General features: G+C 34.2%; 3 protein-coding genes, 1 long non-coding RNA gene and 1 pseudogene across 6 annotated transcripts; all 5 read left to right on the top strand.

The window, feature by feature from the left end:
* The first annotated feature begins 982 nt into the window (after positions 1-982).
* On the top strand, positions 983-3591 carry LOC123208078 (altered inheritance of mitochondria protein 32-like). Its single transcript, XM_044625532.1, has 5 exons — positions 983-1409; positions 1517-1593; positions 1704-2009; positions 2107-2190; positions 3012-3591. The coding sequence occupies exons 1-5, from the start codon at positions 1020-1022 to the stop codon at positions 3337-3339; spliced, it is 1185 nt and encodes a 394-aa protein (XP_044481467.1). The 5' UTR covers positions 983-1019; the 3' UTR covers positions 3340-3591.
* A 1100-nt stretch (positions 3592-4691) lies between these two features.
* Positions 4692-7998, top strand: LOC123208073. Of its 3 annotated transcripts, XR_006500646.1 has the most exons (4): positions 4693-5016; positions 5728-7448; positions 7529-7602; positions 7701-7998. It is a non-coding gene; the product is annotated as an uncharacterized LOC123208073 (long non-coding RNA). The 3 variants fall into 3 exon arrangements; XR_006500645.1 differs by having other exon boundaries at positions 4692-5016; positions 7529-7998; XR_006500647.1 differs by having other exon boundaries at positions 4840-5016; positions 6527-7448; positions 7529-7998.
* Positions 7999-8653: 655 nt separating this feature from the next.
* On the top strand, positions 8654-9444 carry LOC123208076 (alkane hydroxylase MAH1-like). The gene is made up of 2 exons (XM_044625530.1): positions 8654-9074; positions 9149-9444. Exons 1-2 carry the CDS (start codon positions 8654-8656, stop codon positions 9442-9444), a joined length of 717 nt encoding a protein of 238 aa, XP_044481465.1.
* A 36-nt stretch (positions 9445-9480) lies between these two features.
* LOC123208075 (alkane hydroxylase MAH1-like) lies at positions 9481-10137 on the top strand. Its single transcript, XM_044625529.1, has one exon. It carries the CDS (start codon positions 9481-9483, stop codon positions 10135-10137), a length of 657 nt encoding a protein of 218 aa, XP_044481464.1.
* A 2770-nt stretch (positions 10138-12907) lies between these two features.
* LOC123208072 lies at positions 12908-14674 on the top strand (annotated as a pseudogene).
* Positions 14675-18323: the final 3649 nt, after the last annotated feature.

The raw sequence follows: 18323 nt of genomic DNA, 5'->3' as shown, positions 1-18323 counted from the left end.
TGACTTCCATTCCTTGGTCCCAAAGTTAAAATGGTTGGCAGAGTTTTGAACGCAAGCCCAGCCATTACATCAATATGTTCGTCACAGCCTACGTCACCAATCCCATCCACGACCACGCGCCTCCCATGCCATACTGTTACATCCCCAGTCCAATTACTTTATTTTCAAGGCCTTTTTAACTAATTAGGGAAAGATTGAATATGAATTTAATTTCTGAGATTGCTTTTATTTCTTTAAATACTTTTTTATCCACGTGCCATACTGTCAATTCTGGAAGCCTGATTCGTGTGAGATACTTATCTCTCACTTTAGCCTGCGTGTCCTTTTTCGTAAAATTAATTATTTTCTTACCGAGATATAACGCACCCGCTTGCTTTAACCACGCGGTTAGGCTGGAAGAGAAATCTGGAGTCTTACACGTGGAACCCCATTTGTCGTCTCTGTCGGCTGGCGTACACGAGATATCTTCCCGCCTGCAATTGCATACTAAATAAATTATACAAAATATTTGACTCTAATAATGGATGGATTATTTTAATATAGTTTATATACACCAATGGTACCTCTTTTACGCGAATGTAGATGTTAGATCTACTTAATTGGTAAGAGCCTGTAATCAGCGTTCTATTTATGCTGGGTTTATTCGAATTTAAATTTAAATAAATTTAAAAATTAAATATTTTTGAATTTAAATTTAAATTCAAATATTAAAGGTGTTTAGTTTACTAAATTAGTAAATCTAAAAAATTTTGAAAAAAAATATTCATCAAAATAAAATTATTTCAGCCATTTTTTCAATTAAAATATCAAATCAAACTTAAAATTTAATTTACATTTAATTTTTATCTAATAAACTGAGTTGAAAAAATTTTAAAATGAATTCAAAACATATGAGCTCCAACTCAATTTGAATCATAACCTATTTGCAATTGTCTCGGGCGCGTGTTTCCACTCTCTATCCAAGCCTTTTATGATCTTCCCAAAAACTTGCTAATAGATACAACACACGCACTTTCCCTATGCACACTGCGCACGCGAGTCGCACTCTCATATCTGCCGCTCATCAAAATCTTTCTCATTTTACTCCGAGAAAGCCTGCTGTTTCTCTTTCTTGCGGCTCCGTTCAACTGAATCCAAGTCCGACACTCAGAGTCCGAGTTCGGAAGGTAAGCGCCCTGAGCAGCATGTCGACGATCTCCGCCGAAGATGAAGCCAAGTTTGGGTTCTCGCGGCAGGAAATGTACAAAGAAAACTTGTCGGGGACTGTGGATTCCTACGACCGCCACGTGTTCCTCTCTTACAAAGGACCAGATGCGTGGCTCCCGCGTGTCGAGGAGTCCCAAGAGGATCCTCTTCCTAAGCTGCTTGCCTCCGCTATTAAAGCTCGCAAAAACGACATCACTGTCAAGGTTAGTTGGTTGTCGTTTTTAGATGTTCATTTCGTTTTTTTTTTTTTTTTTGTTTTGAGCTTTTTGAATGAGAGGATTGATTGATTTGGATTTCTTTGATTTTATAGACGAAGGTTACGATATGTGGTGGAGGCGAAGGAAGTGAAGGGGATGTGCTGATTTTCCCCGAAATGATCAAGTACAAGTAAGTTACTGCTTGATTTTTAATTTTTAAATTTGATTTTAGTTTGCTGTTATACATGTAAATTGAAATGATTTTCATGTTCTAAAATTGTGATGGATTTGATGCTGAAGGGGTTTGAAGGACTCAGATGTAGAAAGCTTTGTTGATGATGTTCTTGTCAACGGAAAACCATGGGCTTCTGGAGTGCAGGAGGCAATGACTGGATCATATGTTTTTGTATGTGCTCATGGTAGTCGAGATAAGAGATGCGGTGTTTGTGGCCCAGCTCTAATTGAAAAGCTTAATGAGGAGATTGAGATGCGAGGACTGAAGGATCAAATCTTTGTCAGTCCATGCTCCCATATTGGAGGGCACAAGTATGCTGGAAACTTGATCATCTACAGTCCTGATTCAGAAGGGAAAATTATGGGTCATTGGTAAAATCTGGATTCTACTCTATGCTTGCCCTAATATAGAGCGGTTGGAAATTCAATATAATTGCAAATCTGAATAGTTTTTGGTGTTTGATTGTAGGTATGGCTATGTTACTCCTGATGATGTTCCTGCAATGCTTGATCAACATATTGCAAAGGGAGAAATAATAGAACGTCTTTGGAGGTTTGTCTTATTGCTTTCATGAAATCTTTTTTAGATTTGCAGATAATTGCAGTTTCAATGATTTTGTTTCAGACAGGGGTGCTCAATTTGCAAATTACTTTAACTGGTGAATCGATTTTTTTAAATTTCTGCGTTGGATATAATTCTATGCGTTTGTTAACAAGTAAACAGATATTATGGATATGATATAGCACTAATAGATGGGATTATAAAGGATATAAGTGTGTTAAGATGCTAACATAGAAAGAAGTGTCCATTTGTCCTCTTTCCATGGATGTGTATTTAGATGTTTCTGCCAGAACTTACTATTGATTCTTCTTTCTGCTAGTCTTATTTCCTACTGTTGATTGTTAAGTTTATTTGCAAGCTGTTCTCATTATTATTATTTTTAAATATTCATTAGTTTATCTTCCAGGATCTTTGATTCTATTTGTTAGCTGAATACTGCTTTGAAGTTTGTTAACAAGTAAACAAATATCATTGATATGAATGCTATAAGACATGACTTTATTTTGTTTCCATGAAGTAGAAATTTTGTCCACTTTCCCTCTTTGGTCTTGGTAGTCATTGTGACTAACCTAAAAAAGACTTATGGTTGAGCCGGATGAGGCATCTAAAGCTTTGGATTTACTTTTAATTCCATTGAATGAATTTATATGGTCAATTTACTTCTATAGAGCATCCTTGCATAAGTATTATTTATATGCACTCAGTTGAAAGATTGACTCTCTGTTTTCTGCATAATTTTATATTAGTTTTATACCTCTAGCATGATTCACTGCAATAGAATGTTGTAATGTGAAATCAATGATCATCCACAGGGGCCAACTGGGGGCATCTAAGGAAGAAGATCGGAAAGTCAAAGAAGAAAAGCTTCCCAATGGTAAAGAAGCTGAGAAAAGCAAGAAACATGAAGCTAACAACACTCAAGTCAAGGAAAATGTGGGTGGTTGTTGCCAGGGTGCCAATGGCTTTTCATGCTGCATGAATGGAAGTGTGGATGAGAAAGGGACGGAGATCAAAGCACCAAGCAAATTGTCAAGTTGGATAGGATCACTGGAGCAAAGGGACGTCCTTACAGCAACTGCAGTGATTGGGGCAGTTGCAACTATCGCAATTGCTTATAGCTATTATAGAAGGTCAGGCTGAAAAATGCCGAGTAATCCAGTTAGATCTGTTTGCTTGTGGGTGTGTGAACCCATTGTGTAGGCAACCGCAATAGTGTTGATGAAATAATCCTACGAATTACTTTTCTTAGGAGGATGATGCAATATATATGTTATTGGGGTGGACACGAATAGCCTCCTTTTAGAAGGTTCATGGATGAAGTATGACTCAATCCCTTCACTTATGTTGATTGCTTCAGAAATTAGAATGCCATTACTATTGATTTTTGGCAAATGGTACATGTTTACACTGGGATTTATTTCTATACTGCTTGTTCAAATTACTCTGCTAGATTTTGGTTGAGTTTAGCCCTGTCATTTTTATCCAAAATTGCTTCTAGTTAGGGGAATTGTGATATCTGTTGAGTGATTGGTGGAATTTAATGTTATTTATGATATATTGTGGAAGATTTTTAGAATTCAATTCTAGATAATTTTTTTGCAAGATTTTTGTCTGACCTTATCAATTTTATTTCATCCGGCATTTTGTTTAGTTCTTGAGGGTAATCTAAAGGTCTTGATGGGTTTACTTATTTGGATGTGAAACGTGAACATAGATTTGCTGTTCTTCTCAATCTAGAAAACTCAATGGAATCCCGGGGTTCAAAAACCGAAGCTGCTTTGGATTTTGCCCGTCTTCACTTTGTAAAATGCACATGCAAAAAAGAAGCCTAACGAATATGTCCCACCAGAAATTTGGCTGAAACGATAATTTATTACCGTGTAACTCACTATTAAGATATCGGTTATTTATACATTTGTGTTTAATATAATTTGAAACATTTTTTATATAGTCCTGTTTATTATCAGCGTATCCTCTATTTTAGATATACAATGTATTATATATCTGATTTTGGGTTATAATATCTTTGATTTAATAATTCGATTCATTGTTAAGATATTGTCTATTTTGAATACACAATTTATTATAGTTATGATTTTAATTTCGGCTTGTAATATTTTCGATTCAATAGTTTAGTCAATTGTAAGGATATTGTCTACTTTAAATACACTCTATCATGGTTATAGTTTAGTTTAACATTCTTGATTTAATAGTTCGGTTCTACTGTTAAGATATTGTCCAATTTTAATACCATTTATAATATTCTTGATTTAATATATTAGTCTACTATTAAGATATTATCTTTTTTAGATATACAATGTATCATAATTTTAATTTTGAGTTTTATAATAGAAAACGTATATTAAAAATTTAAAAAGTTTACAAATTATTTAATTAATTTTATTTTTTATTTATAAATGATTTCAAATATATACATATATCTAATATCTCTCTTATATTTTATCTGTATGAGCTTCGTTTAAGGGATCACAAAATGGGTAAACGAAAATACCCCAAATTTTAACATAAGCGAAATTACAATTTGTTCTAAAGAAATTTATAAAATTTTTAAGTTTAAATTAATATGTTAGTTTAATTTTAAAATTTTAATATATCGATATGTCATTAAATGATTATGAAATGCTTTAAAAAGTATTCGAGGGAGGGAGGGAGGAGCTTAACAATGGAAGAGACCAGGAGGGACTATGTTTCCGTTCTAGCAGCCAAACGCCTAAAAGAAGAAGCCCCTTTATTTATCGCCAAAATTTTCAGCACTCACCGCCATGGCCAATAATCCTTCTCAGCTCCTACCATCAGGTACCTATGTCTACGTTTACCTCCATTCTCTATCATATACTTCTTCATATAATAATAATAAAAAAATTATGTAAATTAATATATTAATTGCCTGCTAGTGAATAAGTCGGGTGGGAAAACACAAGAGAAGCAACAAAAATCAAGAAATTAACCCTAGCTCTAAGAATGAACGGAGGAAAACGAAGAGGGAGAGAACAGAGAGTTCTGGAAAGAGAAAGATTTTCTGTATTTCGTAAAAGAGCAATATTATATGTACGTATTTTAGATACACAAATATATACACACTCATATGTATCATCATATAATTGATTATTATTTTATTCTTAATTTAAAATCATTCAATCATATAATGATATATATAAATATGTATATATTTATATACTCAAAATAGATACACATAGTTTTATAGTTCTTAAAAATAAAAAGTACAGTAAAAGGATATTTTCTTTTCGTTTTTTTTAAATAAAACGGACCTAACGGAGAGTCAGTTTAAGGACTCTTGGTTACGATTTTTTGCTGATTACCAAGGACCCATCAGGTTACTTAATTTTTACAATAAGACCCCAATACAAGTTGCAATCATTTTTACCTTGTGGAACAAGTAGTTCCTCCCCATTTCATTTTCTTTTATTCAGCATCAACGAAAGATCCCATCAAAACATCTGCTAAACTCAAACTCTCCCTTTCACAAAATCTTTTACCCTTTTGCAGGGCGATTGAAAGATGGTTCTTTTATTGATTGCGATGATTCTGGTGCCACATTTATTGAAGCTCAACTAGACGGGAACATGACTGAGATGTTTAAAGAACCGCAGATGGATTTGCTAGAGGAGTTGCTACCATTCAGTCTGAATGAAAGGTTTGACTACTTTTGCTGTTGTTCACGTGGCTTACTTTGACTCTATTGGGGTGGCGATTAGTGTTAGGTTTAGCCATACTTAGAGTTAGATTCGAACCGAGTCTATTCGAACTCGAATTCAAACTCGATTTGAATAAGCCTGAAACGAGCCAACCCTAACCGAGCTCGAGTTCAACTATATGTGAACCGAGCCGAGCTTAAGCTCGGCTCAGATCGAATCCAGCACTACCCATACTTCCTATCATTAGGTCTCTTTAAAGAAGAAAAATCTATTTTTAACGGTAAATTTTCTCTTAAGGAAGCCTTTTTTGTAATGATTGATTATGGAACTACTCTCATATGGTGTACCGTGTTATTATTTAGATGATTAATTGTCACTTAAGAAATAGATACATGAGTTTAACTGAGATATATAATTTTGATGATAAAAAATTACTGAACTATTTTATTAAATAAAGTAAATCTCTATAAAAGGTAACTCAGGTGATAAAAGGGTAGCTTCTAAGATATAAAGGTTGAGTTTTTAAATCCTCTTAACAACATATCAAAATAATATTCTTCACTTATGTAGTATTTAACCAAGACCAAGAAAAGTGTGAAATTTATATATGTATATTTTTATCCTTTTTAAATTAATTGTTTACTTGGCAGGATAACATCATATAGTTGAGTGATATAAATACATGAATGTTCACATCATATAGTTGAGTGATATAAATCCATAAATGGTCACATCATGTGGGCAAAAATCATGGTATGAGAATACCAAATTTACTTAATGCTCTTGTGACTGGACTAATTTAATATTTAATAAAAAAAATTTAATGTTAAAGAATATATGGGTTATTTGATTTTAACTTAAGAAACTTATAACACATTTAAAATGTTGAAATACCAAATATAGCATAATCCTAGTTTATAATTTATTACAACCCTTTTTGATAAATGAAAAACTAGTAATTTATTATAACATACTCAGTATGTTGGAGATGTATAGAAGGAGAATTATGAGGAGGTTGCAATAGAGGTTAAAGGCTGAGATTGAGTGGGTAACCCCACTGCCTCCTTTAGTTCTTTTAAGATTGAATAAAAATATTGAGGTAGCAAGGAATGATAGGATTTTGCATGCTTGGTTGAGAGAGTATGAGGTTATTGATATGACAGATATACTTAACAAAAGTTATTGTTTGAATCTGGACAAGAAATTTTGTGACTGTTGCATGTGGCAACTATCTGGACTACCTTGCCAGCATGCTATTTGTGCAATTATGTATATGAATTATTCTGATTTTGGGGAGTTTGCAAATGAGAGGCTGAGGATACCAACCTATATGAGGACATATGGGGCCATGATTCACCCTGTACCTAATCAACGAAGTTGGGCAGATGGAAATGAAGAGCAACTCTAGACACTCTAGGCTTGGAAGGCCAAAGAATACAAAGATGAGGGACTCGAAGAGGAAAGGAAAAGGAAACCAGTCTCAACCTAAGATACAGTGAGCCCCATGAGTTGGGACACAACAAAAGGTCATGTAAAAATAATCTTGACAATGCCAATAAAGTTAGGTCTAAGGTAAAATCTTCAACTCAACTTTTACGTCATATCAATTTACTTGTTCAATTCTAATATTTCACTTAACTCTTTTCAAACAGAGAAGGACAATTGCTACCATGACAAGTTAATCTGGGAGGTCACAATGCACACCATCTCAGTCTGGAAGAGCACAGTATGCAGCTTCCCAATTTTTATTTTTTTTAATTTCTCCAGCAAAGGTTTCATAACTGTCAAATTACCAGGTTAAAATTTTCAATTTTTTTTTCCTAGGTTCCCAAAACCATTAAATCCATGAAACCTGCATTTGTCTAGTCTAGAGAAGGAGGATTTCAGTCAAGTCAAGAGGAAATTGCTTTTTTGTTTAAACAGAAATTTTTTGTTGATTTTTCAAGTTGTGGATATTGGTTCTGTTTTTGTGGTGGTGTATATGTGTTTAGTTCTCAGAAATGGGATTGAGTTGTTGATATTGGTTTTGTTTTCTATTGGTGTAAATGTGTTTAGTCTTTAGAACTTTGATGTTGTTTAACTTTTTTCTGTTCAATATATATGAAGTTCAAGTGTGGTTATATCCACTGCAGACAAACACAATATACAGAACTTCTTCATTACATAATAAGAGGTAAAATCATAATTTCATGTTTAATTATAAATCCAATTATTTTTTTAATAATGAGGGTATTAACATCATTTTACTTGTTTGGGGTAAATTCGTCATTTCATGCTTACACTAACAAAAGACATTAACAAAGTTGGCTTAAAGGTGGAAGTTTGAATTTTCTATAGTTAATAGGTAAGAAGTTAAATTTGCACCAAACCTTGGGTGGAAAATATTAACTTGGCCAATAAATTCAATGAAAATTTAATTTTTTATCAATAAAATCACGTGTATTTAAAATGGACATATATTTAATATATACTGTCATATAATTAATTAATTTTAAATTAAAAATAAAATAATATTTAATTATATAATAATATATAAATATGTAATCTTTTGTGTAAATATGGATAATATTGTTTTTTTTTAAACTGAATTTTTGTGACCCAATATACAGTGCATTTAATGGAATTAAAACATAATTTTGAAAAATCTTCAAAAATTTCATTATAAAAACAAAGTATTAGCCAGCTCTTTTGAGTCGTCATAAACTTTCTGCAATGGCGATTCAACTTGGTTACATTGAGATAGTTCTAGCCTTCATATTTTTATACTTGATGCTTCAATGGTGGCTCGACAGGAAGGCCCCCATCAGAAACTGGCCTGTAATCGGAATGGTGCCGGGGCTTCTTCAAAACGCAAGGTGGATGCACGAATTCGCCACCGACAAACTGAGGCAAGCCGGTGGACATATAACTTCAAAGGACCCTGGTTCGCCGATATGGACCTCGTCGTCACCAGTGATCCGATGAACATTCACCACATCTGCAGCAGAAACTTTGCCAACTATCCCAAGGGCCGTGAGTACAAGGAGATTTTTAAACCCCTGGGAGAGGGCATTTTCAATGCCAACGGTGAAATGTGGAAAATTCAGAGGAAAATGCTGCATTCGTTGTTCAAAAACAACAAGTATGAGTCGGCTTTAGTTAGAACCATCAACAGAAAAGTGGAAAATGGCTTGTTCCCGTTCTTGATCATGCCTCAGAGTTGAAAATCACTCTGGATTTGCAAGAAGTGTTTCAGCGTTTCACCTTTGATAATATCTGTAAATTGGTTTTAGGATCCGACCTGGGTTCTCTTTCTGTTGGATTTCCACCGAATGAGTATGAAAAGGCGTATAACAAGATGGAGGAGGCAGCTTTTTACCGGAAATCGTGCCGGAGAGTTGTTGGAAGCTGCAAAAATGGCTTCAAGTTGGAGAAGAGAAAAAGTTTCAGATTGCTTATGAAACTTTTTTTAAAATTCTTGCGAGACTGCATCTCGGTGAAGAAAGAAAGATTAAGCTGGCGGAGAAAAGCCGATGAGGAGGAGGAAGAAGAAGAATTTGACTTATTAACAGCCCTTTTGGAAGAATAAGAAGCCATAGATGAATTTAAAAACAGTGGTTTCACAATGACTGATGAACTTTTAAGAGACATATCATTCAATCTGATCGCCGCCGGCAGAGACACCATAAGTTCAGGCCTCACTTGGTTTTTCTGGCTCGTCGCAACACACCCATCAGTAGAATCAAAAATTCTTGCAGAAATAAAATCAAATTTTCAGAAAAATGGGGACACTGATAGACTCGTTGAAAGTGCAGATGATAAGTTGAAGAAATTCATTTATCTCCACGCCGCCTTCTGTGAAACGTTAAGACTATACCCACCGCTGCCAATCAACCACAAAACGGCTGCGAAAGCAGACGTTCTTCCCAGTGGTCATTTTGTGAAGAGAAATGAAAGGGTGTTGCTTTCGTTTTACACAATGGCCAGGATGGAGGAAATATGGGGAGAAGATTGCTTAGAATTCAAGCCGGAGAGGTGGATTTCGAAGACGGAAGGGTTTGTTCATGTTCCTTCTTATAAGTTTGTAGCATTTCATGCTGGACCCAGAAATTGTTTGGGGAAGGATCAGAGTTTCATTCAGATGAAGATGGCTGCCATTGTTATCATCAAGAGTTATCATGTGCAGGTGGTGGAAGATCATCCTATTTCGACTAGTGACTCCATTGTTCTTCATATGAAGCACGATTTGAAGGTTCGGGTTTCCAAGAGAAAGATCTGTTGAAGAAGAAGACATGTACATCAACTTAAAGGCGCGGAAGTGATCCATGCAGCTAAAATAAAATTAAAACTGAGTTGATGTATTTGCAATAAATAATATTACTTATTCTCATTATGAAAGTATAGCAGCATTTCCATCCAAGCAATGACATAGACCTATCAACCAATTTTTTGAAAATTTAAATATTCACTTAATTTTTACAATAAGACCCCAATACAAGTCACAATTAAGGACATCTACTTTGATTTCTTCCCAGAATACACTAACACGTTCTATTGCACGTCCGTTCTCCGCTTGAAGCAGCTTAACAAGGGCTTGATGGGGGCTTGCCGAAAAAATGGTTGCTGTGGGAACTCCGACCAAGTAGGTCAGCAAATGTCTTTCCCGATTTGTTGTTGAATCTACTACTATTGGTTCGGTATCCCACCCTCATCGGATGTCGCCGCTATGCCCAAAGGCATAACCGTCTCGTCTCCACAACAGTTCGTACAATGTTTGAGAACATGTCAAGTGGATTTAGCTTTAAATGTAATGAAGGAAACTATTTTTGAAAATGAGGAATATGAATGGTGCCCAAGGGAAGAATCAATGAGTTCAATTTTTTGCCTAATATTAAATTATATACATAAATAATTAATATAAATTTGTACACAAACAATGATATGTTACTATGTGAGTGAATATTATTTTATTTTTAACTTAAAATTATCGATATTCTATAGTGATATGTCATTGTTTATATGCAAATTTGTATTCATTATTTATACATATAATTTTATTTTAAATGATTATATATTAGTTATGAATGTAAATAAAAACAGTAGTTTGATATTAAATTTTGCAAAAATGGAAATCCAAATCATTTTCGAAGAAATCTTCAGACCATCTTCTCCAACAGCAAACCATTTATTGGATAACTCATAATCTTTGCCTTGTGGAACAACTAGTTCCTCCCCCATTTCATTTTCTTTTATTCAACATCAACCAAAGATCCCATCAAAACATCTGCTAAACTCAAACTCTCCCTCTCACAAAATCTTTTACCCTTTTGCGGGGCGATTGAAAGATGGTTCTTTTATTGATTGCGATGATTCTGGCGCCACATTTCTTGAAGCTCAAGTAGATAGGAACATGACTGAGATGCTTAAAGAACAGCAGATGGATTCGCTAGAGCAGCTGCTACCATTCAAGCTGAATGATAAGTTTAACTACTTTTGCTGTTGTTCACGTGGCTTACTTTGACTCTGTTGGGTGGCGATGAGTGTTAGGTTTAGCCTTACTTCCTATCATTAGATCTCTTTAAAGATGAAAAATCTATTTTTAACGTTAATTTTCCTCTTATGGAAGCTTTTTTTGCAATGATTGATTATGCAACTCCTCTGATATGGTGTAGTGTGTTGTCATCTGAACATCTAATTGTCACTTGAGAGGTAGACTAGTTAAAAACATTAGTTTAAAGAAAATGTAATAAAAATTAACATTATCTTCGTGGAGTTGATTATTTTTTATAATATTAATTATTATTAATAATTAATAAAAAATTTTATAAAATAATTTATTAAATAAATAAAGTTTTAAAAGGACAACTCATAGAAAAAATTAGTTAACTTCTAATAGGGTTTGGGTTTTCAAATTCCACTTACAACTTATCGAAAATTAATTTTCATTTATTTAGTATTTAGCCAAAATCAGAAAGTGCGAAATTTATATGTTTTTCTTTTCTTTTTTTTTTTTCGTTTTAAAATTGAATGTTTACTTGGCAGGATAATATCATATAGTTGAGAGTGATATAAATGCATGTTCACGTCATATATAGAGAGAGTGATATAAATGCATAAATGGTCACATCATGTGGCCAAAAAATCAAGATATGAGAATCCTATGCTACCAAAAAACGTAATGTTCTTGTGATCGGACTAATTATATTTAATAAAAAAATTAAAGTTAAAGAAAATGGGTATTTGATTTTAACTCAAGAACTTAAAACACATTTAAAATGTAGAAATACCAAATATGGCATAATCTTAGTTTATAACTTATTACAACCCTTTTTGATAAGTGAAAAACTAGTAATTTTTTCATATTAAAGTCTCATAATCCCATCATGACATATGTTTATTACTATGTGTATAGTTTTATTTTAAAAAAAATTACAATTGATATTACAAAAAATTATATATACCCACTTTCTATATACAAATATGTATATACTTATATGTGCGATCAAATAATTTTAAATAAAATATAAATTAATACTTAATCACATAAAATTATATATAAAATATAATATATATATATATATATATATTATATATATATATATATATATTTATATATTCAAATTAAATATACATAATATTGGTTTTGATATTATCTCATATATAACCTAAATGAATGTACTATTTTTATGTATCAAACATTATTCATTAATTAATCCTGAAATAATGTTTTGTATGAAATTGGTCTTAAAGTACAACTTATTTCAATGAAAGCTTAATTTTAACATAGGATAAATTAAATGAATACTTATTTGTTTATGCCGTAAAACTATGTGTAATTAAAATAGGTATATATTTTATATGTGTTATTATATGATTAATTGACTTAAATTAAAGATGAAATAATATTTAATTATATAATGATATATAAATATATATTAATTTGTGTATTTAGAATGTGACACATAGTATTGCTCTGTTTTAGATCTGAAACATTTAATGGAATTAAAACCTAATTTGAAAAATCTTAAAAAATTTCATTATAAAAACAAAGTAGTAGCCAGCTCTCTTGAGTCATCATAAACTTTCTGCTATGGCGATTACACTCGGTTACATTGACATTGTTCTAGCCTTCATAATTTTATACTTGATGCATCGATGGTGGCTCGACAGGAAGGCTCCCATCAGAAACTGGCCTGTACTCGGGATGGTGCCTGGGCTTCTCCACAACGCAAGGCGGATACACGAATTCGTCACCGACAAACTGAGGCAATCCCGGTGGACATATAACGTCAAAGGACCCTGGTTCGCCGGTATGGACTTCGTCATCACCAGTGATCCGATGAACATTCACCACATCTGCAGCAGAAACTTCGACAACTATCCCAAGGGCCGTGAGTTCAAGGAGATTTTCGATGTCCTGGGAGAGGGCATTTTCAATGCCGACGGTGAAATGTGGAGAATTCAGAGGAAAGTGCTGCATTCGTTGTTCAAGAACAAGAAGTATGAGTCGGCTTTAGTTAGAACCTTCAACAGAAAAGTGGAAAATGGCTTGTTCCCGGTTCTTGATCATGCCTCAGAGTTGAAAATCACGCTGGATTTGCAAGACGTTTTTGAGCGTTTCACCTTTGATAATATCTGTAAATTGGTTTTAGGATCCAACCCGGGTTCTCTTTCTGTTGGATTTCCACCGAATGAGTATGAAAAGGCGTTTACCAAGATGGAGGAGGCCGCTTTTTACCGGCAAATCCAGCCGGAAAGTTGTTGGAAGCTGCAAAAATGGCTTCAAGTTGGAGAAGAGAAAAAGTTTCAGATTGCTGGTGAAACTTTTTATAAATTCTTGAATGACTGCATCTCGGTGAAGAAAGAAAGATTAAGCTGGCGGAGAAAAGCCGATGAGGAGGAGGAAGAAGAAGAATTTGACTTATTAGCAGCCCTTTTGGAAGAAGAAGAAGCCATAGATGAATTTAAAAACAGTGGTTTCACAATGACTGATGAACTTTTTAGAGACATTTCATTCAATCTGATCGCCGCCGGCAGAGACACCATAAGTTCAGGCCTCACTTGGTTTTTCTGGCTCGTCGCAACACACCCATCAGTAGAATAAAAAATTCTTGCAGAAATAAAATCAAATATTCAAAAAAATGGCGACCGTGAGAGAATCGTTGAAATTGCAGATGATGATTTGAAGAAATTCATTTATCTCCACGCCGCCTTCTGTGAAACGTTAAGACTGTACCCGCCGCTGCCAATCAACCACAAAACGGCTGCGAAAGCAGACGTTCTTCCCAGTGGTCATTTTGTGAAGAGAAATGAAAGGGTGTTGCTTTCGTTTTACACAATGGCCAGGATGGAGGAAATATGGGGAGAAGATTGCTTAGAATTCAAGCCAGAGAGGTGGATTTCGAAGACGGAAGGGCTTGTTCATGTTCCTTCTTATAAGTTTGTAGCATTTAATGCTGGACCCAGAAATTGTTTGGGGAAGGATCAGAGTTTCATTCAGATGAAGATGGCTGCCATTGTTATCATCAAGAATTATCATGTGCAGGTGGTGGAAGATCATCCTGTCTCGACAAGTGACTCCGTTATTCTTCGTATGAAGCACGGTTTAAAGGTTCGGATTTCCAAGAGAAAGACCTGTTGAAGAAGAAGATATGTACATCAACTTAAAGGCACGGAAATGATCCATGCAACTAAAAAAAATAAAATCTGAGTTGATGTATTTGCAATATATAATATTACTTATTCTCATTCGGCCAAATGACTATTGTCGGCGTAAATTTAACTTTTTATTTATTAATTATTAAAAATTAAAATATTTATTTATCTATTAAATTTTACGGTTATTGTTAAGAATAAAATTATTATTTAATAAAAATATTTTAAAAAACTAAAAATTTATAACATTTCTACGCCTCAAATTTAAAAGTTAACAAATTCTTTCATCTAAAGTTTGAAAAACTTCATCTCCCCTTTAGGGTTTTCCCAGATGTTGCCAACGACTAGAGACAATGGCGACAGTGGCATTCTCCCCCCCCCCCAGCGGCACTTCATTTCCTGCCATTATTGGCCAACAAAATTAACCAACGAAGATGATTAGGTCATATCTAGATAAAAACGCAATTCGTTTTCATCATAAATGACGAAGACATGTTATTATCATTTGACAAACGATGACGATGCATTATCTTCTTTTGAAGACTAAATTGTCTTCGTCAAGAGATGAAAGAATACCTTTGCCTCTAGCTCTCTTCAGTTGAGGTTGGTTAGGAACGGAAGGGGATTGGCAAAAAAGCTAAGAGAGAGAGAGAACATCGTTGTCGTCTCCAATTGTCAGTGGCACCTTAGAAAAACCCTAGGGGGAAAAGTTGATTTTTTAATCCTTGGGTAGGGGCCAATTTTGTTAGTTTGAAACTTGGGGATGAAATGTGATAAATTTTTATTTTTAAATATTTTTATAAATGATAAAAAAATTTATTGATAGTAATAATAAAATTTAATATATAAATAAGTATTTAAATTTTTAATAATTAATAAATAAAAAATTAGATTTATACCAAACCTTGGGTGAGAAATTGCCATTTGCCCTTCTCATTATTAAAGTATATTGGCATTCCCATCCAAGTATCGGCAAAGTCTCATCAACTAATTTTGAAAATTTAAAATATCTATCCATCAATTATTAAATTTAAAAGAATCCATTAGTAATAAATGTATAATTATTATTTAACCAATAAAATTAAAAAAATAAAATTTTACCCTCCTTTCTTAACTTAATTTTAAAAATAATTTCTTTCCAAATTAGTTTTAAAAACTTACCGGCTCATCTTGCAAGGGTTTTTTTTCTACGTTTTCCAAAGACCATCTCCATCCCTGGCTGCCTTCTCTACTCAGGGCGGAGCCAGCTTCAACCCAGTTCTTTTTTCTCTAAAGCTCTCTCTTACTCCCAAAGCAATCCGAACAGTCTTTGCAAGTTCTGCTTTTGTTTCTCCCACCTGCTTGTTGTGCTGCTATCAGATCTAAGGGAGAGGCTGCCAGAATACCCTATTGGCCCTGAATAAGTTATCAGACCTTATGTAGGACCTGTTGCAGAGAAGCTTGACTCCCCAATACCATAGAGAACCTGGCTTGAAACTGATCGCCGAGGGGCATATTCAAGTTTTGAGGTGTCTGCAGTCTCAGTTTGTTTAGAATCGCCATTCATAAAACATTTCTCTCTACCTCTTGATGTGGGAGCGGAAGCATCAAAATCAAAAGTTATGCTTTCAGTCTCCACCTTGCTATTATATAATAATTTTTCATCCATTTTGTTGTTTGTTGATTCTTCAGACCCAGAAACCGGATCTTGGCTTGCAAAGGTTTCTTCATTATGCTTTTCTTTGCCTATAGAGAATGCGGCTGAATTTTCCAAAATTCCTTCCTCGCTGCCATTGTTTGATTCTTCAGCTGTCGAAAGCAAATGATAGGTCTCCAACTCCCCTTCCTCAGTGTTAATGCTTGATCCGTTGGCTGAAGAAACCAAAGCTGCTTTTGCCGATATTGCTTCTCCAGAAACCAGATCAAGGCTTGCCTAGGTCGTCTCTTTACTGTCATTATGCTTTCCTTCGTATGCAGAAACCATTGCGCGGATTGCCAAAATTGCTTTCTCACTGCCATTATTAGATTCTTCTGCCGCATAAACCAAATCAGAGCTCACCATAATCTCTTCCTCAGTGCTACCATTTGATTCTTCAGCTAGAGCAACAAAAGCAGAACTTGCCGAGAGACTTTTTTTCCATCACAACCTTGCATTTCAATCATTAAAATCTTTATCACGTACTCTCTGAATACTCGGATTGCCCCCACAGTGTGAGAGAGAGCACAGGAGAAAAATGATCTAAGATTGCGGCAGCTTGGTCTCGGACAGGAAGAGACGGAGATAGAGAAAACTCGTAAAAAAATATAAAAAAAAAATAAATCCTAATAAGAGGAAATGCAAATTTTCAAAATTTAAAAAATTATAATTTTTAAAATTAAGTTAAAAAAAAAGAATAAAATTTTACTTTTTCAATATTATTAATTAAATAAAAATTATAAATCTTTTTAACGATAACAATTGACAAATAGGTACATAAAATTGAGATTAAAGAATCTCAATCTTATAAATATCAATATAAATATATGGCCAAACGACTATTTCCCCCACCCAAGGTTTAGCGTTTTCTCAAAAGTCCCCCCTTTAACTATGGAAACACCAAACACCCACCCATGGCCGGTTAGATTTAATCAAACCCTAACGGCTGAAAATTTTATCTCCTTTTGCCCCCCTAAACTTTAAAAACTGAAATTTTTCCCCCCGCCTAAGTTTTAAAAAATGACAGTTTCACCCTAGGTTTGGTTTTGAAATCTCCGGCGACCTCTCCGGCTCCGTTGCCGACGGCCGCTCCCTCCCGAAGCAACCTCTCCTTCCGGCGATCTCTTTCCTCCCATTTGGAGGTCCGATAGGCGCCCGGAGACGTCGTGGGAGACGAAGAACTTCGTCTTCCAAAGGTTTTCTTCTGGGAAGACGAAGAACTTCATCTTCCCGACGAAGTTCTTCGTCTCCCACGGCGTCTCCGGGCTCCTATCGGACCTCCAAATGGGAGAAAGAGATCGCCGGAAGGAGAGGTTGCTTCAGGAGGGAGCGGCCGTCGACAACGAAGCCGGAGAGGTCGCCGAAGATTTCAAAACCAAACCCTAGGGTGAAATTGTGATTTTTTAAAACTTAAGGTGGGGGAAAATTTTAGTTTTTAAAGTTTAGGGGGGCAAAATTAGATTCTATTTTAGTTTATTTTAATATTATAGCCAAAATGACGATTTTACCCCTACCACCATTAGGGTTTGGTTAAATTTAACCGGTCATGGGTGGGTGTTTGGTGTTTCCATAGTTAAAGGGGAGACTTTTGAGAAAACGCTAAACCTTGGGTGGGAAATAGTCGTTTGGCCTAAATATATTAATAAAATAAACGGTATAACCAACATTTTATGAAATTAATAAAATTATGTATACCTATTTTTGATACACAATTTGTATACACAGATGAAGTGTTATCATGTGATTAGATATTTCGTTATCATATGATAAGACATATTTTAAAATCAACTAATTACATGATAACACATCACTATGTATATGAATTATGTATCAAAAATAGGTATATATAATATTACTCTCATGAAATATAACAATACAATTAAGAAAAGACAGAGCTCTCTTGATTCAATTAAATACGTCTACCATTCTTACCATAAATCTCCACCTTTGAAATTTTTTTATTTTTTGTCTATTTTTTAGTCAAATTAATCTCCAAAACAAATTATAAGGTTATTAATAACTGATTTATTCGAATTTTTTAGTGTTTAGTGTGGTTATTTTAATTTTTAATTTATATTTTTAATAATAAAAGTCTTGTCAATGAATGCTCTCCATCATTAGATCTCTCTAACAACGAG

The sequence above is a fragment of the Mangifera indica genome, unplaced genomic scaffold, assembly GCF_011075055.1.
Source record: "Mangifera indica cultivar Alphonso unplaced genomic scaffold, CATAS_Mindica_2.1 Un_0134, whole genome shotgun sequence".
NCBI lineage: Eukaryota > Viridiplantae > Streptophyta > Magnoliopsida > Sapindales > Anacardiaceae > Mangifera > Mangifera indica.
This window is presented reverse-complemented; position numbering and strand designations above follow the sequence as displayed.